A 21187-nucleotide genomic window follows, 5' to 3' on the forward strand; every position below is an offset into this window, starting at 1 on the left:
AATGAGCACTGTGCTGGCTAATTACAGCATCAATTACAAACTGTTTTCAGCTGCTAATCAAATGATCCACAGAATATCAATTACATGCTAAAGAAATTCTCTACTAATCCCAAATAATTACATTCTTGAACTTTGCAATTTGTTAATCAACAATTTACTAAATTAAATGGGAAGGTAATATTCACAGACAGTGTTTATTCACTTTGATTTGCAGGAAAGGAGGTGCCTGCCAGATTTCTGCTGGCAGTTAAAATAGACAACAGTTGACAGGAGTTTGCTCTAACCTTTGTTTATTACCTCATTCATACTTGTGTTTTGTCATCTAATTATTAACAGATAGTACAACATATCCAGCTAAAAGGAAGGCAAACTTTGGAGTCAGAAGCACTTTTTGCTACACATCTAATGGAGTTCAGGTACTATATCCACATAGATAAAAAAATCACGGTAAAAATAAGTGCAGAAAGATGGATATCTTGCTATTGACCTGTGCTTGCTATTTTCCTGACTTTTCTGCCAGCTCAACACACTTTGCATAGTACTCATGCTTGTTCTACTAAAGAAAAGGAACACCATGCTTAAAGCTCAAAAAGTACCTATAGAAAAAATATACTGTGAGGTGACAGATGTGAAATGAAGGACAGAAAAGAAATTGAGGTCAAAACCATAAGAATAAACAAGAAGCAGATATTATTTTGCTGCTGTTCATTCATCGTGAATGCACTCAAATTGTGAGGTATACCAGGTATCAGGGAGAAGCAATAGTTAGAGGTTACCCTCTATAAAAACATTCCTATCTTCTGCTAAAAACTAAGACACTTTTTAAGAATTCTTCTGACCTTAGTGCTTTTTTCTAAGATTTATTCCTGGGAGAGTGGCAAAACTGCAGCCAGTTAGGAAGCACCAATCTGTATCACATGAGGCAAGAACAGTTCTGCTGTGCCCCAGTCCTTATCTATGCTATATATTTATACATACACCTCTTATACACAGGCATTAATAAGTGCTTGCACAGCCACAGCTAGTGTCACAAAAAAAAGTCTCCCTGTCAGGTATCATCCATCCACCACTTCTGATTTATGATGCTATCATAGCAAACAGAGACATTTGAGGCACATTGTATTTAAGGTTTGTGTGTCACGTTTGTCTCTCAGATCTCACTGAGCCACTGAAATGAGCCACCATGCCCTGTTCAGTGCATAATATATCCTTACTGAAACACAGTCTAGAATCCTACACAGAGATGATCAGTTGCTGCCTTGACATCCTGGCTAGTAGAGAGTTTGGAAATACAATTTCTCATTTCAAGGGCAGTCTGAGATACAGTTCAGCATGAAACAGATCCTAAATCTCTTTCAAGTGATTATACTTGCATATGCTGCTTTGGTCTCCAAAGCAGTGAAAGAAAATAATCACAATTCTTTTCATGCTTCTTGAAAGTTAATCAAAATGAGTCAGTATTTTCAGTGGCTTTTGATTTCTAAATAGATAATTTATTTATAAATATTTCAAGTATTCATTTTGAAGTTTTTCTTCCCTTTTCAGGACCAGCTGCTACTAAAGTTAATTGATAATTCACCCTAGTTAAAAGTTGAGGATGCTCTTACTTTATACCATTTTGCAAAACTGTAAAATATGTGATCACTTAACATTTAAATTTATAAAGCTAATGTCCATCACCTTGTTTATTGATTACGCCACCTTTTTGCTTTGACCAATATTTATATTTTACTGAACTTAAAATTATTCTTCTCCTATCAGGTGCCCCATCTCCATTTTCCAGCAAAAAGGGAAAGGGAGACCAATATTAAAGAATGAGCTGCTGTATTGTGTTAAGTCTAAAAAGTACCCCAAGAAATAGAAGGCCCTGTACCAAAGAGGAGTGCTGTCCTTCTTGACAGCAGCTAAGTCATTGCTCATTAGTAGCTGTTAACACATAATTCCAAGAATGACACAGATTTTTCACGGGTCACTTAGTCTCCTGAAATTTAGTCAGAACTAAATTTAATGCATACCAGTTCACAAGCAGGAACAAACTGAATGGCCAGTGTAGGAAAACTCTTTTTCTCCTCAGCTCTTTGACTCCTTTGTGTGGGCACTTAGCATTGCCTAGTAGCTGTGGCTTGTCTTGCTCTGTTTCTTTTTTCTTCATTCATAAACCACAAAGAACAAGTTTACTGGTACACTAGTACTGAAAGCAAAGTAAGATCTTCAGACTGAAAAAGGGGTGACTTATATCACATCTCATATTTATTTGCCCCAGGAAGGCAAAGCCAGCAGGTTGTTGTTAACCCTTCCACTTGGTAATGCTACTTGCATAGAGAGATCTTTCACAGCAAGCTGCTAGGGAATATATTTCTCTTTACCCAAGAGTGGTACCCTTGGCATTAGTCCCACAGAGAACTGGCTGTGACAGCCTTCTGCAAGCTGAATGAATAATTGCTATCCTATGAGTGAGCTAAAGGAATAGTTTGAAGATGTTAAAAGCCTTCTGACATTTGGACCATTTGCACTACAAAAACAATGACACAAAAGCTTCATTAAAATCCAGTGCATAATCTACAGCCCCATGTCCCTACTGCATATACAACTGAAAAATGGAAGGCAGCCTGTTAAAGCAGTTCCTCTCTTTGAAGCTTATCTGTGCCTTTTGTGGGTCTCCACAGCTGTGCTTTTGTCTATCTGATTCCCAATATCCACACTTTGAACCTGGTATTTGCAGGAGGTGCTCCTCAGAATAAACTTCACCCATGCTGTCACATTGTAGGGCAAAACTGTTGGACTCTGGTCTCACCCTTTCAAGCTGAGTCACTTGTGATCTCAGCTACAACATCCTGCCCTCAAGTAATAGACAAGAACTTACCCTCAGGCACAGGACAGCTCCTCATAAAAAATCCCAAGAGTTCTCCTAAAAATCCTTCAAACACCTCATCTCTCAAATGCATGTCTCAAAAAACTTGTCAACTGATGCCCTGGGGTCATGGTTATTATCCATCTTGCCGATCAGCACTGTTTTCCCATGTCTTACACTGTGTTACCTGGCTCTTGGAATGTCTTTGTTGTTTATATCAGAACTAGTTCAACTCAGTTCCAATCTTGTAGCTAAGTTAATACACATACACAACCTGGAACATGATGTGTATTTAACTGGTAACTTGCTGCTGCACTGATTCAAGCTTCAGTGACTCTTCCATCTTAAATTTGAATGGAACTGTTGCCCAGCTCTCATGCAATTAAGTGTTCTCATTATTTACATTCCATAAGCACAGGAGAGTTCTGTCTATATGTGCAAAGGCTTGGCTCTCACAGATGCTTGATATAGGTAATGTTAGCCAAAAAAATAATTAAGTTCCTTGAGATTTCTAAGTACAGTGGCTGTTCTGCTTTGACTAAGCTCAGGTGGGTGCAAATCTTCAAAAACAACAGAGTAGCCCAACCTCTTCCTAATGATCTCCATGGAGGTCTCATCAGTGACACGATGCCAAGGCTGAGCCCTTCCGGAAACAAAAACTTCTTAGGACTTGCATGTGCTGGCAGAATTAGCATTTGTGGTTTTATTTCTTTCAAGTCTTTTGCTGGGAGCGGTTTATTAGTGCTGTGGATTCATGTTTTGTCAGTACCTGGCATTCAAGTGTAGCTGATCCTACCTTGGAGTGCAAGCTGGATTATTTCTCAATATTGATTTTTCATGGGCCCATGACATCTATGTAGCAATTAAAGAAATAAATCAATCAGATGCTGATGGCACATCTACCTGCTTAAATGTCTTTGAAGTGCTGCAGCTTAATCAGAGCAAAACCACAACCTGAGGTAGGGCCTTGTGTGCTTTTGTTCATCTGGGGTTCACGGCACCAAGTTGATACTTCCTCACACTCGGAAGTTGCTTTACTTTTATTGCACTAGTGTGAATTTGCATTGTAAGAAATGCTCAAACCCACAGCTAAAAAATTATAGCCTGTTACATCCCTGCAGACCAGCTCAGACACAGTAACTGTGCCTGGGAACAATTATTTCTGTCAAATTCAAGATAACAGCACTTTGTTTTGGACTACTTGTAAAGAAGCTAAATACTGGCAACCTGCTATTTCCATCAAGCAGAGAGCACTTAGATGATTACTACAGCCCAGCTAATTTAGGGGAATCTTGAACTTGGTCACATAGCTATGGAGGAGATGGGCACATAGACCAGTGGAACAGAGTCCTCAGCTCAAAAACTTTCTGCAGCATCATTTGGGTTCTGGCTCACCTGTCTTGAAAAGAAGACCGTGGAGTGGAGAAGGTAGTGCTGCTCCAGAAGCAATGCTTCCCTGCCTCATGGCATGGCCAGCTGGATTGCTAATGAACCCAAGTTGCAATATCCTCCAGCTCCCTGTTCAAGGGCAGACTGAAACCAGCGCCAGCTCAGTCAGCCTTGCAGTGGGAGGAAATGGGCAGGTGGCCGTAGTTCCAACAAATGTGATACTTATTCCTTTAATTATCTGGATTGTCATGCAACCCACCGTGTTGCACCTGATTTCAAGAGCAAAATGCAACCCACCGTGTTGCACCTGATTTCGGGCAAATTTCAGACAGTGAGAGTCCTTGAATACACACAAATTTGTCCACGCAGTTCAAGGAGGGAAAATCCCAGAAATGGAGAGAGCCAGCTGCTGTCTGCAGCTACCTGATGGAAAGGTAACAGGAAAGATGAAATCAGACTTCTCTTGGAGATGAGCGGCCCCAGGTCAACAGTCAATGGACTCTAGTGAAAACATGGGAAAATCCATTTAGTTAGCAGAAAAAACATTTTTTACCTTGAAATTGAGCAAATGTCAACCAGGTATCCCTAGTTAAATGTAAAACAATTTAAATGCTAACCTTTGTTTTATTCAACAGCGTATTGCATGGAAAGGCAAAATTTATTATTATTTAATTGTATTTTAAGTAAAGACAGTGCACTCATTAGAGAACAGTGGCACTTCCAAGTAGACTTGTCACAACAGGAGTACTAACGTGATTTACAAGGGACTCTGCAGTATCAGCAGCAGTAGTAATACTACTGAAATATTTCCATTTGAATAAGCATTTTTAAGGGAGGGGAAAAAAAGAAAAAAAGAAGAAAAAAGAAGCTTATTTTACTTACATTTCATGATTCCAGAAATGCTTTTTGGATAAGAGTCTTTCCCATCTAGTAGGTGTGAGGGCTTGATTTTTCAAGCTACTATGTGTATCTTAGTGTCCAGAATGAGCATATAGAGGAAAAACCAACTATTAATCTTCTTTGGTGTGAAAAGGTATATTGGTAAATACCAATGCTTGTTAATGTGACAATTTTTTGTGTGTTTTTTAAACTGCCTTGGTTCTTTGGGTTTTCGTTATGAAACCACACTAGAAATAGCCTTATATATGCAAGCTCCTGCTGTCTGAAACAATTAATTTAGTAAAGTTTCTCTGAGTGTCATCTATTTTGCAGACTGAGACCAGGCAGAAGCAATTTATTTCTGTAGCTGAGAGTTTATTTCTGTAGGAAAGATTGCAACATGGCAGAGAATCATCAACAGTCTCTGTTGATGTGAACTCTGAATTAAAACACAGTAGTACCAGCAGGTACAAACTGCTTGTGAAGGGACACGATGGTACAGAAAACTGGCAATACTGACTTTAATATGTATTCCTGATAGCTGGGCACCTGCAGGTGATCAGCCTTGGCTTCTTGGCTTGGTTCAGCTCATCCATACCTCCCTTACTAGTTTTTAGACCTTGATAGTGTGTAGATCCAGGATTTACTTTGTTTTTTTTTGCCTTTTTAGATTTTGTTTGACTGTAGCTATAAGAGCTGATCTCAGACTAGGCCTGCACAAGAAACTTCCTGCCATAGCTGTACCATTGAGAACATGAAACGGGCTAGTACAACAGATAAAGACATTGCCATATCTGCTAAATACCAGCAAAATGGTCTGTCAAAGAAGAAAACAGCTTTTCCCACTAGCTGACAGAGGCACTGACATGGCCAAAATCTGTACCTCTGCAAAACTTTATCCCCTCCACTTGCTCAGCTGACAAGTGATGGTAAATGGGATTTGACTTGTAGAATCATAGAATGGTTTGAATTGGAAGGAAACTTAAAGATCCTGTACTTTCAGTCCCCCTGCTAAGCCTTCCACTAGACCAGGTTAGACTTCAGATAAGGAGGGAGTTAACTCAGAACACAGAATATCCTGAGTTAGAAGGCACCCCCAAGCATCACTGAGTCCAGCTTCTGGGCCTGCACAGCACCACCCCCAAGAGTCACACCGAGTGTCCAAGAGCACTGTCCAAATGCTTCTTGAGCTCTGTCAGGCTTGGTGCTGTGACCACTGCCCTGGGGAGTCTGTTCCACTGCCCAAACACCCTCTGGATGAAGAACCCCTTTCTAATACCAACCTAAACCTCCCTGACACAACTTCAGGCCATTCCCTCAGGTCCTTCCTTCACCATCTTTGTTCCTACTCCTTTGGACACTCTCTAATAACTTTATGTCTTGTACTGTGATACCCAAAACTGCCCCCAGCACTGGAGGTGAGGCTGCCCCAGCTCAGAGCAGAGCAGGACAATCCCCTCCCTTGCCTGGCTGGCTGTGCTGTGCCTGATGCCCCTCAGGACAGGGTTGGCTCTCCTGGCTGCCAGGGCACTGCTGACTCCTGTTCAAATTGCCACTGACCAGGACCCCCAGGTCCCTTTGCATGGCACTGCTCTCCAGCATCTCACCCCTCAAGGGCGGCTGAAGCCAATTTGGCTGAACGTGCCTGACGCTGGATGCAGCAGAGATGAGGGTGGGGAGGTGTTTCCCAGGAAGGAGAGCCCCGCAGGAAGGACGCGTCTCTTGCAGCCTTTCCCCTCTCGCTGCTGGTGGAGCCGCGGCCCCACGAGGGGCTCTGCCCGCCTGGGCACAGGCAGCGCCAGCCCTTCCAGCGCGCCGCTCCCAAATCCCGGATTGGGACTGACGTGCAAGCACTTCCCACGCGTCAGGGTGTCTAAAACAGTTTCAGTTTCAGGATGTTAAACTGGTATAGTTATTGGTACGAACAGGATAACCAGAATAGTAGTTCCCTCCAGGGCGCGACTGATAGCTACCACATGATCTAACTGTGCCGGGAACACGCACAAATAAATGGTAACAAGCGAATTATTTGTATGCCTTGTTCCTACTAAATTTCCCCCAACATGAGACACTCGTAGCCACAATAGTGTAAGAAAGCCTGGTACAGTGAAAGTTTTTTAGATCAATCAAGTAGAAAATCTTCCCATATAGGAGAAAAATACCATCTTTCTACACACAGTAAACACAGTAAAGGGGAAAGGGCATTTAAACAGCACGCACTGACCAAGATAGGACAGCTCAGTTTGACCTCTTTGTATCTTTTAATACAACCTTCATTAAAATTCTTAAAATAACTGTGTAATGGCAATCACAAAAGTATAAAGAAAATATAGATTCCAGCTCAAGAAGAGATTCCTCCCCAAAATACATGAGAAAAATCAAGTGATGAGAACATTTAAATGCCATTGTACATATTCCCTGGAACAACACCCTGGTCAGATAGGTAACAGCAGCTGTCCAAGGCACAGTGCTTGACTGCTCACTGCTCTAAGTAGATTACAAGCACTAAAAGAAATAGAGGTGTAAACAGCCAGAGCATATGGGGACAATGCACAGAAACGGCAGTGACAACTACAGCTGTCAGCAGGGTTGCCCTCCTTCCCCTGGCTCTGGGCTCACATCACCACCATGATGTCTTCCAGCGGCTTCCGTGTCAGCGCAGGCACAGTGGCGTCCTTCTTGGGATAGCCAACAGGGAGCAGCAACAGGAGCTTCTCGTTCGCTGGCCGCTGGAGCAGCACCCGCAGCTGCGGGCCGCAGTTCAGCGGCGTGGAGGTCACGGTGTACAGACCTGCGTTCTGCAGCAAGACAGACAGCAACAGAGAGACAGAGGTCTGTGCTCTTTGTTTGTAGTGGTTGTTCCCACCACACCTGTACACATCCTTCTGTCAGCTAGTCCAGAAATGCTGCTTTGTTAGACCTGCTGCAGCCTTTGGAGCACCTGATTTACTAACAGCCTCAGTAGCACCACGAGGGATGCTCTGCTTACAGAGAAGTGGAGCATTCTCCATCACAGCAGCAGCACAGTCTGCGTGCCATGTCTGTGTGCTGTAGAGCCAGAGCCTGCCTGCTGTGCCAGTGTGACGGGGAATCCATGGCCACAGGAAAGCTGAGAGGCAGATGTGGGGACATGATTGGAAAGTCATCCCATGGTGCTGATGGTTGGACTAGATGGTCTTGAGACATCCATTCCAAACCAAACTATTCCATGATTCTACAATCTGGCTCATACAGAGAATTATTTCAGTTCTTGCCTCCATACAGCTGGCAGGAAGCTGCCTTACAGCCTTGTGAACACTTGAGCTCCTCCTCAAGAGCTGTACCTCGCAGGGAGAGGGGACACAGGCTCTGCCTCAGAAGCTGTCACAGGAGTCTGTTGGCGTCTCTCACAGTGGCCATTGTTATGGATTACATCAGAATCCCAAAATAAGTCTATGTATCACTCTTCCTCTCATTCAAAACCTCACAAAAACCCTAAAAACTCCAGGCAAACAATAAAGAGCTGACATCATCCAAGGTGTGATCACACACAGCTGAGTCACTTCCTGAGAGCTGCACATGTGGATTTCAGTCTCTCTGTCTACTCAATGCAAGCATTTTGGGAGGCTCTGAGACACAAGTCAGCCAGGGAGAGGTGCCCAGGAAATACACCTGTCATGTTTATTAATCTCTACGATCTCCTCAAGAGGAGAAGAGCTATCAGTGATGGTGCTGAATGGTGCCTGAGGAGCAGCAATGCACGACAGAAAGTGTCATTTGAAACAGAATGGAGGACAAGTGGCAGTGCCTGGTAGGAAGTTGGCCTAATATAAGAGGAGGCACCTTGCTGTTATCTTGCTGACATGCCAGGTTAACTATGAGAATAGCTTCTCTATTTAACACTTGTGTGAGTACATCAGGTACAAGAAGCAGAACTGAGCACTGAGAAACCGCTGAGAAAATCTAACTGGCTGGTGTCAAACATGCTGAGCTTTAGAGATCAGTGCACTTTCAGAAATGCTTCAGAAAGACTGATTGAAATAGTACAGCATGTTCTGTGGAATATGTCCCTGATCTTTTTTTTTTTTTCAGCATTGTATACTAAAAGTGGTTTGGTGTCAAGCTGTTTTATAGGGATTACTGAAAAGAAGGGGCCAGTGTGGCACCACACAGTCGTGCTTGGGTAGTCTGAAGAGCCTGTCAGCCCTGTTAGCATAAGGCAGAAACCACAGGAGCTGAAGCCTGTGCCGAGAAAAGAGTGACAGCTCTGGAAGCTACATTATATTTTTCTTCGTGTTAACCAGTACTGAGGATAGGAATCACCTTCTCAGATGTAGACCTGTGTAGAATAAAGTTAAAACCCAAACTAAGACATATTGCCAGGAATTGGAGTAATCCAGGAGACTAAAAATGTTAAAATCTTAACTGGGTTCCACCCTCATTTGGGCAGAACAGTCTTGGTAGGTAATCCAAATTAATATATGGACTCACAGTATGTTGGTTCTGTCAACGTACCTGCAGTGCAGCAAGCAGGATACCACAGGCAATGGAAACGCTGATTTCATTGTAGTAGTGGGTCTTCTTTTTGCCATTTGGAAGCCGCCCATATACCTGCTTGAAAATGAGGATCAGATATGGAGCAGTGTCCAAGTACTCTTTGATCCAATTTGTTCTGCAAAAGAAGGTTTAAGCAATTTATTTTGCAACCTTTACACTTTCCTGTAAGTTACATTTACTGTCTGCAAAGGAGCACTATAGGTACATGACAATTAAAGCAGCAGACTAAACCTTAGAACATTTACTGCAAAGGATTATCAGCTTAAATAGAAACATTTCAGAAAGAAAAAAAGCTGGAAGAGAGTTCTCAATTTTAACAGATTTGGCTGAGGGGTTTATGTGCTCACTCTGAAGAGTGGAATTGCATACAAATAAGAGATAGCTCTTGACCTCTTATCTATGAACTGACCTCATGAGCATTTGCCTTTGTGATTATTTAATTCCTGGAATTTTGCAGATTTGCCTGTTTCCAGCAGTACCAACTTTTTTGTCATTGCAGGAAAGCCTGCTGTCAGAAAAATGCAAAACTTTTTTGTCTAAGGTCTAAACCTAAATATATTCCAATGGCAAAAATTGTTATTCTGTTCCTGGGTATTTCATCCCTGTTACAATTCATTTGGTTCCCAATTTCTTAAATGACAATCATGATACAGGATTTAGACAAGAAAATGAGTGTTTTCTACTGTTGTCACTCAAAACATAAGAACCTCTGGCATTTAGTTGTTTGCATAGCACATAAATTTGCATAGCACCTAAGCACCCAAACAATAGCAACATAATCTAGCAAGTAGGGCAACTCAACCCTACAAATCTTTGTGCACGTGCTCCATTTGACAAGCCAGGACTCAGTAGACATCTTCCCATTGTGTGAAGTTAAGCAAGTCAGTGAGACTTGGGAGGGCATTTGGAACAATTAAATATTGCATAATTCAGCACTTGGATAGAGACAGGCCTTGGGGCCTTCCTCAGTTGGTAGCAAACCTTCCAGTGACTTTGGGAGCTTGACTGTTTGGCAAATAACAGAAAAAATCTGGGACAAGAGTTTCAGCCGCAGAGGTTACATAGGAGAAAATAATGATGGAGCCAAGTGCTTGGAAAACTTTCAAAATAGAGAGCATGTAATCCCTTTTACTGGAAGCAATTTTATGAACCAGCCACCAAGGCACAGTTCTACATATATTTATAAGTTTTTGTTTCCAAACATAGATTTTATAAAAACATTAAAAGTGAGAGGAAGGAAGAAACAGAAAATTATAGAAGTCTTTCCTACACTGAAACAACAGCTATCTTCACACCCCTTAGGTAATTGACTTTTCATACCTCAATCTTTTCAGGTCATTAACCCATCTGTCTCCCATCCTTTTTTTGTAGTTGATTTCCTCTTCTTCTTCTACAATTTCACGAATCTTACGTTTTAAATATGGATCTTGCACGACCACAAAGGTCCAGGGCTCAGTGTGTGCTCCACTAGGTGAAGTACCTTCATACAAAAACAGGGAAAAGTAAAAACCAGTGAGAGATATCAGCTCTTCCTTGTGAGCTTTTAGGCTGATCAAATGAGCAATGGGAAAGCAAGTGGATGAGATGGGAAGAAAAGGACTATGTTCTGGCAGACAATCCTCTTCATTTCTTTCTCAAAGAATGTGAAATCCTATTGAAGAACAGAGGTTAGTCCTTTCATACTGTCATCTTACAGGAATACAGTGTGTTAAGGATTTGTAAAAAATTCCTTTTTTGGAGGTTCTTATGATGAGGCAGTAATATGGTGTGATATATATGAATGCAGTAATGGTATTACAAAGTGTTGTACCAAAAGCAGAGCTCTGTCTGAATACACAGCCAACTCTGACACGTGGTTTTAGCTAAAGGGTGAAAACAATGGCTTTCAGGAAAACAAGGCTGAGTGACTACCGGCAGGAACCTGTTGCTGACTGACAAAGATAAGGAACTGTACAGCACAGACATCTGCCATAGAGAGTACAGGCTTGAGTTTGTTGTCCCAAAGACAGCTGGTGTTCATAGGTGTGGACATATACATGATATCTATTATATGTTTTTAAAATATAATTATATATATATATTAAATCTGTACTTGCTCACCTACCAACACCACTGGAGAAATATTTTAACTGCCTAGAGGTTAAAAGCCAAAAGCTGAAGAATATATATCTGCACAGGTTCACAGATATATAAAGAAGACTGTTTAGATCTCTCTGGTCCCTCATACACATTTAAAAATATTTGAAGAACTTGAATGCATACAATACTAAGGACTGGGTTTATTTTAAGAAACACTTAATAAGCAGCTTGAACTCTCTTGATATATGAAAATGTTTTTTTTATTGTGAACCTTGCCTTTCCTCAGGTTTGGGTAAAAACTGATGGCATTCATGCTTCCTTTTGTTTTCCTTTTCTCTACACAGCCCAAAGCTTTCAGGGTTACTAAGTACTTCATCTGCACGCCAGGCTTGTTTGCTTTGCTGCATTTGCCAAAACATGCTCAGTGTTTTAATGATGCCTAGTTAATTAGAGGGAGATGGAGACTCTTTACAGTGCACTAACAAAGCTGCTTACAGTTCTTAAAGGGAAAATAATGTACCTCAAATGTGGAGATTCTTTAGATTATTAACCCTCCTAAAGGCTACTGAACTTTTCTCTAAGGCAGCTTGGGAATATTTTCTATAGTAGCAGCAGCTGGCTCATAGAATAAGAGAAATCATGAGGGTCAAAACCACTCCTGGCTGAAGTCGATGTTACTAAGGCAGAGATGAGATTAGGCCAGGACATGACAGTAATGATTTGAAACACATGAATGCTCAACAACAACAACAAATGTAATCCGTTTCTGACATTCAGTCAAATAACCTCTTTGGGGTCCTCAGCATAACACTCCAATCGTATGCAACAGGGGTCTGGCACCACTGTTGGAAGGACTGGAAAAGGTGTTTTGTTCTAGACTGAAATTCTTTCCCTTTATTAGGCACCAACTATTTATGCCAACATATATTCAATATGTATGAAATATTTTGCATGGCTGAGACAATTTAATTTATTTGTTTGTGGGGGGACCCCAAAATGCAAAACCCACAAATGATAAATATTATCATCATAATGCATTAAATTTTAGAGCATGTGAAGTACATATGGCTTGACATTTTTGAGAAAACACTTCAATATTTCTATTTGAAAGATGTCTCGATAAACCACACATAAATTTAATTTTAAATAACATGTTTTAAAAGTTGACAATTAAGTTATTTGTTTCATGCTGTTGAAATGCTTTCTTCCCTTATGGGTGAACTGCAAATACAGCGAAATTGGGAGTACTCCAAACAAGTCTCCAACATACAGTTGTTCAAGCTGAGTAATTTCCAATCAATCAATGGGTGCTAATTCATTCCAGCTACAGGTGAATCTAGGAAAACCATACGCAAAATTCCAGTTCTCTTGGCTTTTCCACACCACCTTTTCACAGTTACACAGTTGAACAGCAATGCTGATCCTTTTTTTTTCCCCAGCCCTTGAACCACTCAGTACCTACCTGCTGTTCTGATGACATTATCAATGACCTCCCTGGGGACTGGCTCATCACTGAGAAACCTGACAGATCGTCTCTTATTTAGAAGCTCATAGAATGCCTGTGACCTCTTAATCATTTCAGCCTCAGAGTAGCGCTCGCCAGTGAAGGGGACATGGGCAACATTTTCTTCAAGTCCTTGCCACTCTTCCTCACCCTCTGCAAGAAAATACAAGTGGTTAGGGATTTTTTTTTTGCTGGAGAATGCTGTTGATATCCTTGGCACTCACACTGTAAGGCACCTTGTCCTGCACTGGCATACACTGCACTTCTACACCGCTGGTAAGGCAAAGTCTAAGGTTCCAGTTGACACAACTCATTGATGCCCAGCTCCAGCTACTGAATAAAAGCCTTGTTTAAATACCAATAGGCAGGAGGGTCCTGGCCTGCTCTAGAAAGTGTGATCCACAAAGAAGTTATTGCCTTCTCCACTTCAGCCTGCAAGCCTGCCTGCAAAAATGGGTTACAAGCTGAAAGAGCACTGAAAAAGTGGACAGGCTTCCAGCCCAATTTTCTCAGCAAGTAAATGTGAACATGTGTGTTCCTTCTTGAGTTGTTTAATAAGGAAAAAAAATCAATTAAATTATTGAAGTTAAGGAGAGAGCTTAACTACCAATATGTGTAAAATCTCCTCTGAGGAGCTGAATGTCAGCTTCTTCCATGTTCATGTTTCATAGCAGAAACATTGCAAGCTTTGGCTCTGCAGAAATGTGACTTTGTGGTTAAGCTCTTTGGTTTCCCGATACTTTCAGCATAAGAGGAAATGGATGTCAGGCATCTATATTTAGAATAACAACATATCAAATGTAGGATATTGTGTTTCTTGGCTTTAATTTAAAAACTCAAAATGATTCTCCATTTCAATGAAAGCTGTCTGTTTATATCACAAAATGAATCTCCTGTTGTCTCTGAGGCCTCTTTCTCCCCCATATTTCTAGAATCAGCATGGACAGCATTTTTTGCAGCTATGATGTGGAAGTTAAAGCCATTTCAATGCTACATTTTGACTAGTCAATAGTATTGAGCAATCTGCTACAGAGACCTGAGTCAGGAAAAAATATTCCAGTTCTTTTTCTGTTGCTATTAGGCTATCATTCCCAAATCATAGCAATCTCCAGCACAAATTCAAACAGCAATTACTTCTGTGTTTTAGTAGTATGCAGTTGCCTTAGAGACCAGGCTGGTTTTTTGTTCATTTTAAAAGCAGTGAAATATTTGTGTGGCTCAGTCTGTGCAAAGGGGCAAAATAAATCCAGTTTTATAAGTTGAATCTAAACTGAATGGTTCTGGTCCCCAAACCACCATCATTTCATTTTGTGTACAAAGAATTCACCCTGAGAATTTGTTTGGTTTAGCATTTCATGCCTATGTTAAGCACTCTTGGTCATAGCCTGCAAGGACCTGGCTCCAGGTTAATGGAAAGCAGTGAGCCCTGGTAAAAATTATTTTAGTGATCATATTGTGCACGCTCAAGAAGTAAAAAGGTGCCTCTTGGTAATGTTCCCTTTGTGATTTACACTTGGAAAAATAGTGAGTGCTTTCTTGTTTTGGGTTGTTGGGGGGGGTTTCCTGTGTAAGTAGAAGAGAAGTGAAGCTGCTGTTTGGTCAAGATATCTCAATTTAATAATAAGGTGAAAAAAGAAATGTACTTTCAAAGATTTTGAACATGGGACAAAGGTGAGAGGGCTAATGAGAATGGAAAACCTCAATACACTCAACATGGGAATACTGGCTGAAGCAGGAAAACCTAGAAGTGCAGGAACTGACACACAAAACCAATACTCTCTTGGCAAATTTATTTTCTTAAAATAAATTAATCTCTTACATATTCTCTTCCATCATGTGTCTACCATTCTTTCTTAGCAGTTAACATTATCCATATGCTAACTTTAAATCATTATCAGCACCATCTGTTTAGTGCATGCACTCTATATCTCTAATTGCTGTGTTTAGACACTCTTCTGTTTGTACAGTCACATTACACAAGTATTGTGTCTTGTTTAATCTCTTTGTATTCCACCACTTGATGGACAGCAGACATCCTCCTAGCAAGACTTTTACCTTGTTAGCCACATTCTCAAGATTGCCATCTACAGTAGTCATCAAGCTTCCTGCTTTTTTAAGTCTGGAATGGTTTTGGCTCAGATATCCCAAATGGAATCTCATTTCAAAAGTACATTTTTCTATCTCTATCAGAAATTCCTCTCTGGAAAGATTTTAGGATGATAACAATGTTCTTCCCAGCAGTCCATATGGGAGGTTATAATCAGCCTGCAAATCATGTAATAAATTTTAACTCAGTTTGAAGCATGAGTTCTTAATTAAAAACTCATACTGAGAACAGTAAGTTGTCATTTCACTTCTGTTGGCCACTAATTTTACCTACACTGACACTTCTCTGTGTTGCTGGCTTCCAGTTGTATGTCACTAAGACATTTCACTTTTACTCTCCTTGGTTCTACACAAAGACCACCAGATAATATTAACAATTGATCCTGAGACTGATCTTTGAGAAACCCCAGTCTACTGCATTTGCTTTCCAAACAAGTTTCTTCTCTAGATAATTTCTTCCTGAGCATACAATGCCTCTCCAACTCTCTTTTCCAGTGTAAAGACATGATGCATAGGAAAAAAATTCAATGTGTGTAAAGAAAGTTTTCACATCTTTAGTCTTAAATGCTGGGTAACTGATCCTGTGGGTTCTTTATCTGATTAATGGCAGACTGCTGCAAAATGGGCCACTACAGGAATCCCAGTAGTGAATCCATCCCCGAACTGAGTGTGACTAATAGGGAACTAAAAGAGATGGATTACCCTACTAGTGGGTTATAAATAGTGCTTAGCAGGCTGATCCTGGAAACCTCAAGAGAGGGTCAGGGATCTTAAGAAAAAGAAGTACCAAGTTGGAGAGTCACAGACCCTGGAAGAAACAACACAGCATCAAAACATTGAGAAAATTACCTCAACTGGAATGCAGTTGCAGAAGGTTTCTTATGATCTTAAGAGATAGACTGGCTGTTATATAAAGAGAAAACCTAGTATAAGGTTATAAGTATAACCTAGAAAGGTGAGAGGTAATCTGATTGCTATCCATAAACCTCAGGAGAGTATATGCCAGGGCTGGAAGAGAATCCTTTGAAATCAAGAGGATGGAACAGATTAAATAGGTATACAGTAGTATTAAATAAGTTTGGGCAGGCAGAAAGGTAGAGGAGGGCTTTTAACCTATACTAAGAAATTCTGGACCAGCCTTTCAGCAAGGTTAAAGAAAAGGGGTCACAAAAGTCCAGTTTTCATGTTCATTCAGCTGATGACAAAGGCTGGATGTATTTGCAGCAGCAGGAAGATACACACAGTAATGCACTGTGTCCATCTAAGTCCTGTGTTCCTAAATTATACAAAATATGAGCTGTCATTGTAAAGGAGGTTTAAATTGCTACTGCCTCATCCATGTCAGTAGTAGTATTATTAAGATATGGGAATTTTATGAAACTGGGGAGAGGAGAATGCTTTTAAGTGGGACAGATCTATTACAAGGAGTATCACAAGCAACTAACAGTGGATTTTTGTAAGGAATGGAATATTTGGGACTTTGTGTGTTGTTTTGCAGTCCTTAGTAGAGTGTATCATCAGTGTCCTTACCAATCCACAGCATAACAATCTCTCATTCTGGATCTTAATATAAACGAAGAAAAAGGTTAATAATATAAATGAAGAAAAAGGTTATGGGGTAGATGGGCATGCAAAAAAATCTGAAGTAATGCCAGTTAAAGCATTAAACAAATGGACTGAGTGCTTTGCACTTAACAAAAGAACTGGGTTTCTGGCTGCTACGAGAAACATCCATCTCTTTAGCTGTGGAAAACACAACACAGACAAACTCAGGAGCACTTGGCCCTCACCATTCCACCCTTCACTGCCAATAAGTGACCCTACTGAGTCTGCCCAAGCAGTTCAGCTCCTTACACTGAATGCTCTGCTGCTGAAAGGCATGTCCTTCTCATGGGAAACATCCCTGAGGGTTCCACTGCAGGGAAGGCTCATAGGGCTACAAGTGAGGTCAGTGCTTTTCTGTTTTTCTAGCTGAGAGACCTTGCTTTGGTCAGGGACATGAATTAAAAGGCTTGGTCTTCAGCTGCACCTTCCTATTCAGGGGGCTGCTGAAAATTCAGCTTGTTCATATGGGGCAGCCCTAGATTCTAGCTTTAGAACAGGCCTTCATGTTACCTAACTCAAATTCTCTTCAGAGGAACTTAACCTTTAAGCACAAGCCAGCCAGAGATGTTTAAGTAGAACTGAGCTTTTCTGATAAAGTAAGATACGTTAAAAAAATAACAGAATTTACACAGCAGGTAAAGTACTCTTTAGTATTAAAAAAAAATCTCTTTTACATCCACGTTTCCATTTCAGCACCTAGTGCAGTCAGTAAAAATTTTAACACTGACAACAAGGTTAACATGTTTTGATCCATAATGAAGGCTCTAGCAAAGTAGCAGATCTTTACTAACTCTTTTTCTTCTCCTTGCTACTCTTCTCATTTAGGCTGGGCCAATGAAAAATTTCCCTATGAATGATGAAATTATTTTAATATTTCTAGAGATAAAAAACACGACTATTTTACAAAGAAATTGGTTTGAATCACATACCACTAAGGGAAAGGTCATTATTTGTTGCTAAAATAAAAATAGCAAGAAAATTTAATATTGGATGACATGGTATATTGAAAAAAGTTTTATTTAAAAGTAAATAAAGCTTAGTAAGTAAATAAAACTTAGTAACAGTACCAACATGTTTACCTGTCAAAAATTTTTTGCAAGCAATTTTTTTTGCAACAAAAACTAGTACAGTTTTGAATTTAGAGCCTGAATAACAGGGAAACACATACAAGACTAAAATTTTATATATGGAGATATGGCTGTGAGGCTCATTGATAAGAGATAATAGGTTTGTTTATGCAAAGGATCTAAATTTTTTAACTGAAACAGCTATAGTCCAAGATGGTAATTCATAGATTATCATTTGAACTACCCACAGGAATTGTAATTTGCAGCAATTTAACTGAAGTAGTAAGTCATTAGTGACAAAGAAATTATGGAATAATTTTATACAGAATCTATTTTGCATTGAACAAAGGAAGATACAACAGATGAACTGATTTGTAAAGAAATTTTCTATATTTGGAATATAGTCAACAGGGTTTAAACCTTTCTTGGTATCAACTCTTTTCAGAAACCGATAAACAACACTAGCTCAAAGTACACTGAACACTGAGACTAGAGCTATGATAGTTCTTAGAAATGGGTCTATATGCAGAAGGACAATGTAAGTTTTAAGATTCCTAGAAGCAGACTGAGGGAGTGCTATTATGGGTGAAAAAATAACCCAGACAGACCCTCAACAAGTCTTTGAAACCAGCTTGAGGGAGAAAAAAGAAAAAAAAAAAAGACCTGCATTAACTACAACTTTAAAAAAAAACTGATAGGAACAGAACTCAGCAGATTTTTATTTTACAAAGAAATAAAGTGAGTTTATGGAGGATAGTTAGGAAGGAAAAGGAAGGGTACATTTTGAGCTTAGACTTTTCTCCAAGCTGTGAATCAGAAAAAGCTAAGGAAAACAAAGGGCATCCTGTATGGGTTCAAATATGCAGCTGAGTGACCAGATTATCACCACCAACACATCTTGTTCTTAAATATTTGATCAACACAGCTCACAACAAAGCTGTCATTGACATTCTCAGAAGCTACAAGTGGAGGACCTTTGTAAAAACAGTAGTAAACCCATTTCCAACTTTTCAGCTGTGCTGAGAACAAACATGTATCACTGAGTGATAAAGTGAGTTGACTTGCAGATAGAAACATCTGCTCAGGTCTTCCCTTTGCTCACACTAATATGGCCTGGGAAGAGACTGTGGGGAATTCAGCAGGATCTCCTCTCTTTCCTTACACTGTCCATAGAGTCCCTCGTATGTCTGAGATCTGCTGTACAGAGGAACAGTCACGAGTCTCTGAGAATATATTTTATATATATATTTTTTGCACTCTGATTTGTGGGGTCTGGAGGGAATAGAAATTTACACCAAGAGTGACACAACATGAGGACTGCCTCCCTGGCTGGGAGCTGACAAGCTCAGGGCACAGCAGCAGTGCTGCACTGAGCATTGCTGCCACTGTGGAGAAGTCCAGAAGACTGCACCTCCTTCATTCATATCAGCAGATAAAATTCAAACAACAAAAGTGTTTGGGATAAGATTTTTCTTACCTTCTTCTTCTAAGGGATGGTCAGTGCCATCTTTTAAATCTTCATCCACCCATGGGCGAGATGGATGCTTGCTTTTAGTGTCACGTTTTTCCTTCTCTCCGTTCGTCTTCTTCATTATCACCCCAATCAAAACACATATAATGGCTATAAATACTGGTGTGAGGGAAGAAAAGAGAGCCATGACTATGGAAATGTGGAGCCTTTCTTCCACGTTCAGTAGTTTCTCATGAAAAGGAGAGGCTGAAGAGGGAAGAGCAGCAAAGCAGTAAGCAAAAAGGGGTGGACTCAAAGTTCAGTCCTCTACCCTATCTTGCTTCTACTTTTCAGACACCGCCCCCACAATCTCATCTGTGATGGGCTCCTGCTGTTAATAAATAGCTCCTGCAGTTAAAAAAACCTCCAGACCCAGGTTTATATATTTTCTGAGAAGAAACATCTTACAAACAGCAAGCAGAGGCACTGACCATACATATAAATGCTGTCGAGTGCAAAATAAATTTTAAAACCCCAAGGTCTTTTCAAACTCCAGAATAAGGCAAAAGACTTCTCCCCTCTTCATTGTTATGGTAATCCCAGTAATCTTCCTTGTACAAGTGATTATGAGAAGAGCCAAGTGGGAATATGACTTTCAAAAACTAATGGCACCTCTTCAATATTTAACTCATAAAATTAACATTTTACATGTATCCCAGGAATTCAGAATATCACCAATCACAAATCAGTTTGCAGCACCACCCTCAGCTATATCAACGGGTCAATAAAACAGATAAGTAAAGGGGCAGCATTGCCTCTCCATAAAGCATGAGTGAGACCATTCACAGAGCCCTGTATTCATCCTGGCTCTTCTGGGGGAACTGACAGGAAGAATTCAAGGAATCAAAGTCAAAAATATGTGAGGGCTGCAGTGAATTTAAAAGGCATGTTTCAGCATCCTCTCAAAGATTAAAAACTGATAGGATCCTGGTATAATCCAATAATGGTCAATATCTAAATGCTTAACCCATTTTTACCTCAGCCAGCTGCTTGGGAACTGAACCAACACAGCAACACTGATTTGCTGTCTTTGTCTGGGGCTGTTGGGACATACTGGATAATGAAATGTCAGATGGCAGCGGGTGCTGAGGGTTGGGCTGCAGAGCAGGATGCAGAAGTGCTCTCTGTATGCAGCCACCAGTGTCCATCAGCTCTTCTTAGCACCTGCCAAGCACCATCCTTGCCAATCCTTATCCCATGGCATACAGGGCCATTTCTGATGTCCCAGCATCCGTGGCAAGACAATCCACATTTTGAATAAGCCCCCCCAAGATAAGTGGGAGCAGTTGTGAGTGTAGCCATACCAGGAGATGGTGAGTCCCAGCTGGCACCTGCAGGGCGTCATTGCAGCCCCCTTTCCTCAAGATGGAAACCAGGACACAAAGGAGAGAGAGACTTTGGGGTATGCACAGGTTCCCTCCTGACAGGTTCTCAGTCCATGCCCTACCACTCATGCCTCTCACCCCAACAGTTTTGCAGCACTGCGCACACTCTCACTGGTCCCATTTGACACTGTCACTCCAAGGGCTCCCTACCTTCCAGTGCTCCAGCAGATACTGCCAGCTGCCTTGAGGACTGGTCTGTGTGTTGGGAAGCACAGATTAGTGGCCAGGTTGCTGCACAAGAAGAGGAATGTGTGACCACACTGGTTGGCCACACAC

The 21187-nt window shown here is 40.8% G+C and overlaps 1 protein-coding gene across 1 annotated transcript; it reads right to left on the bottom strand.

Moving 5' to 3' along the window:
- Nucleotides 1-7734: 7734 nt before the first annotated feature.
- Nucleotides 7735-19674, bottom strand: IYD (iodotyrosine deiodinase). Its single transcript, XM_030946036.1, has 5 exons — nucleotides 19494-19674; nucleotides 13197-13391; nucleotides 10976-11135; nucleotides 9614-9770; nucleotides 7735-7917 (listed from the first exon to the last, which is right to left on the bottom strand). Exons 1-5 carry the CDS (start codon nucleotides 19672-19674, stop codon nucleotides 7735-7737), a joined length of 876 nt encoding a protein of 291 aa, XP_030801896.1.
- Between the last annotated feature and the right edge of the window lie 1513 nt (nucleotides 19675-21187).

This window comes from Camarhynchus parvulus, chromosome 3 (assembly GCF_901933205.1).
Source record: "Camarhynchus parvulus chromosome 3, STF_HiC, whole genome shotgun sequence".
Lineage (NCBI taxonomy): Eukaryota > Metazoa > Chordata > Aves > Passeriformes > Thraupidae > Camarhynchus > Camarhynchus parvulus.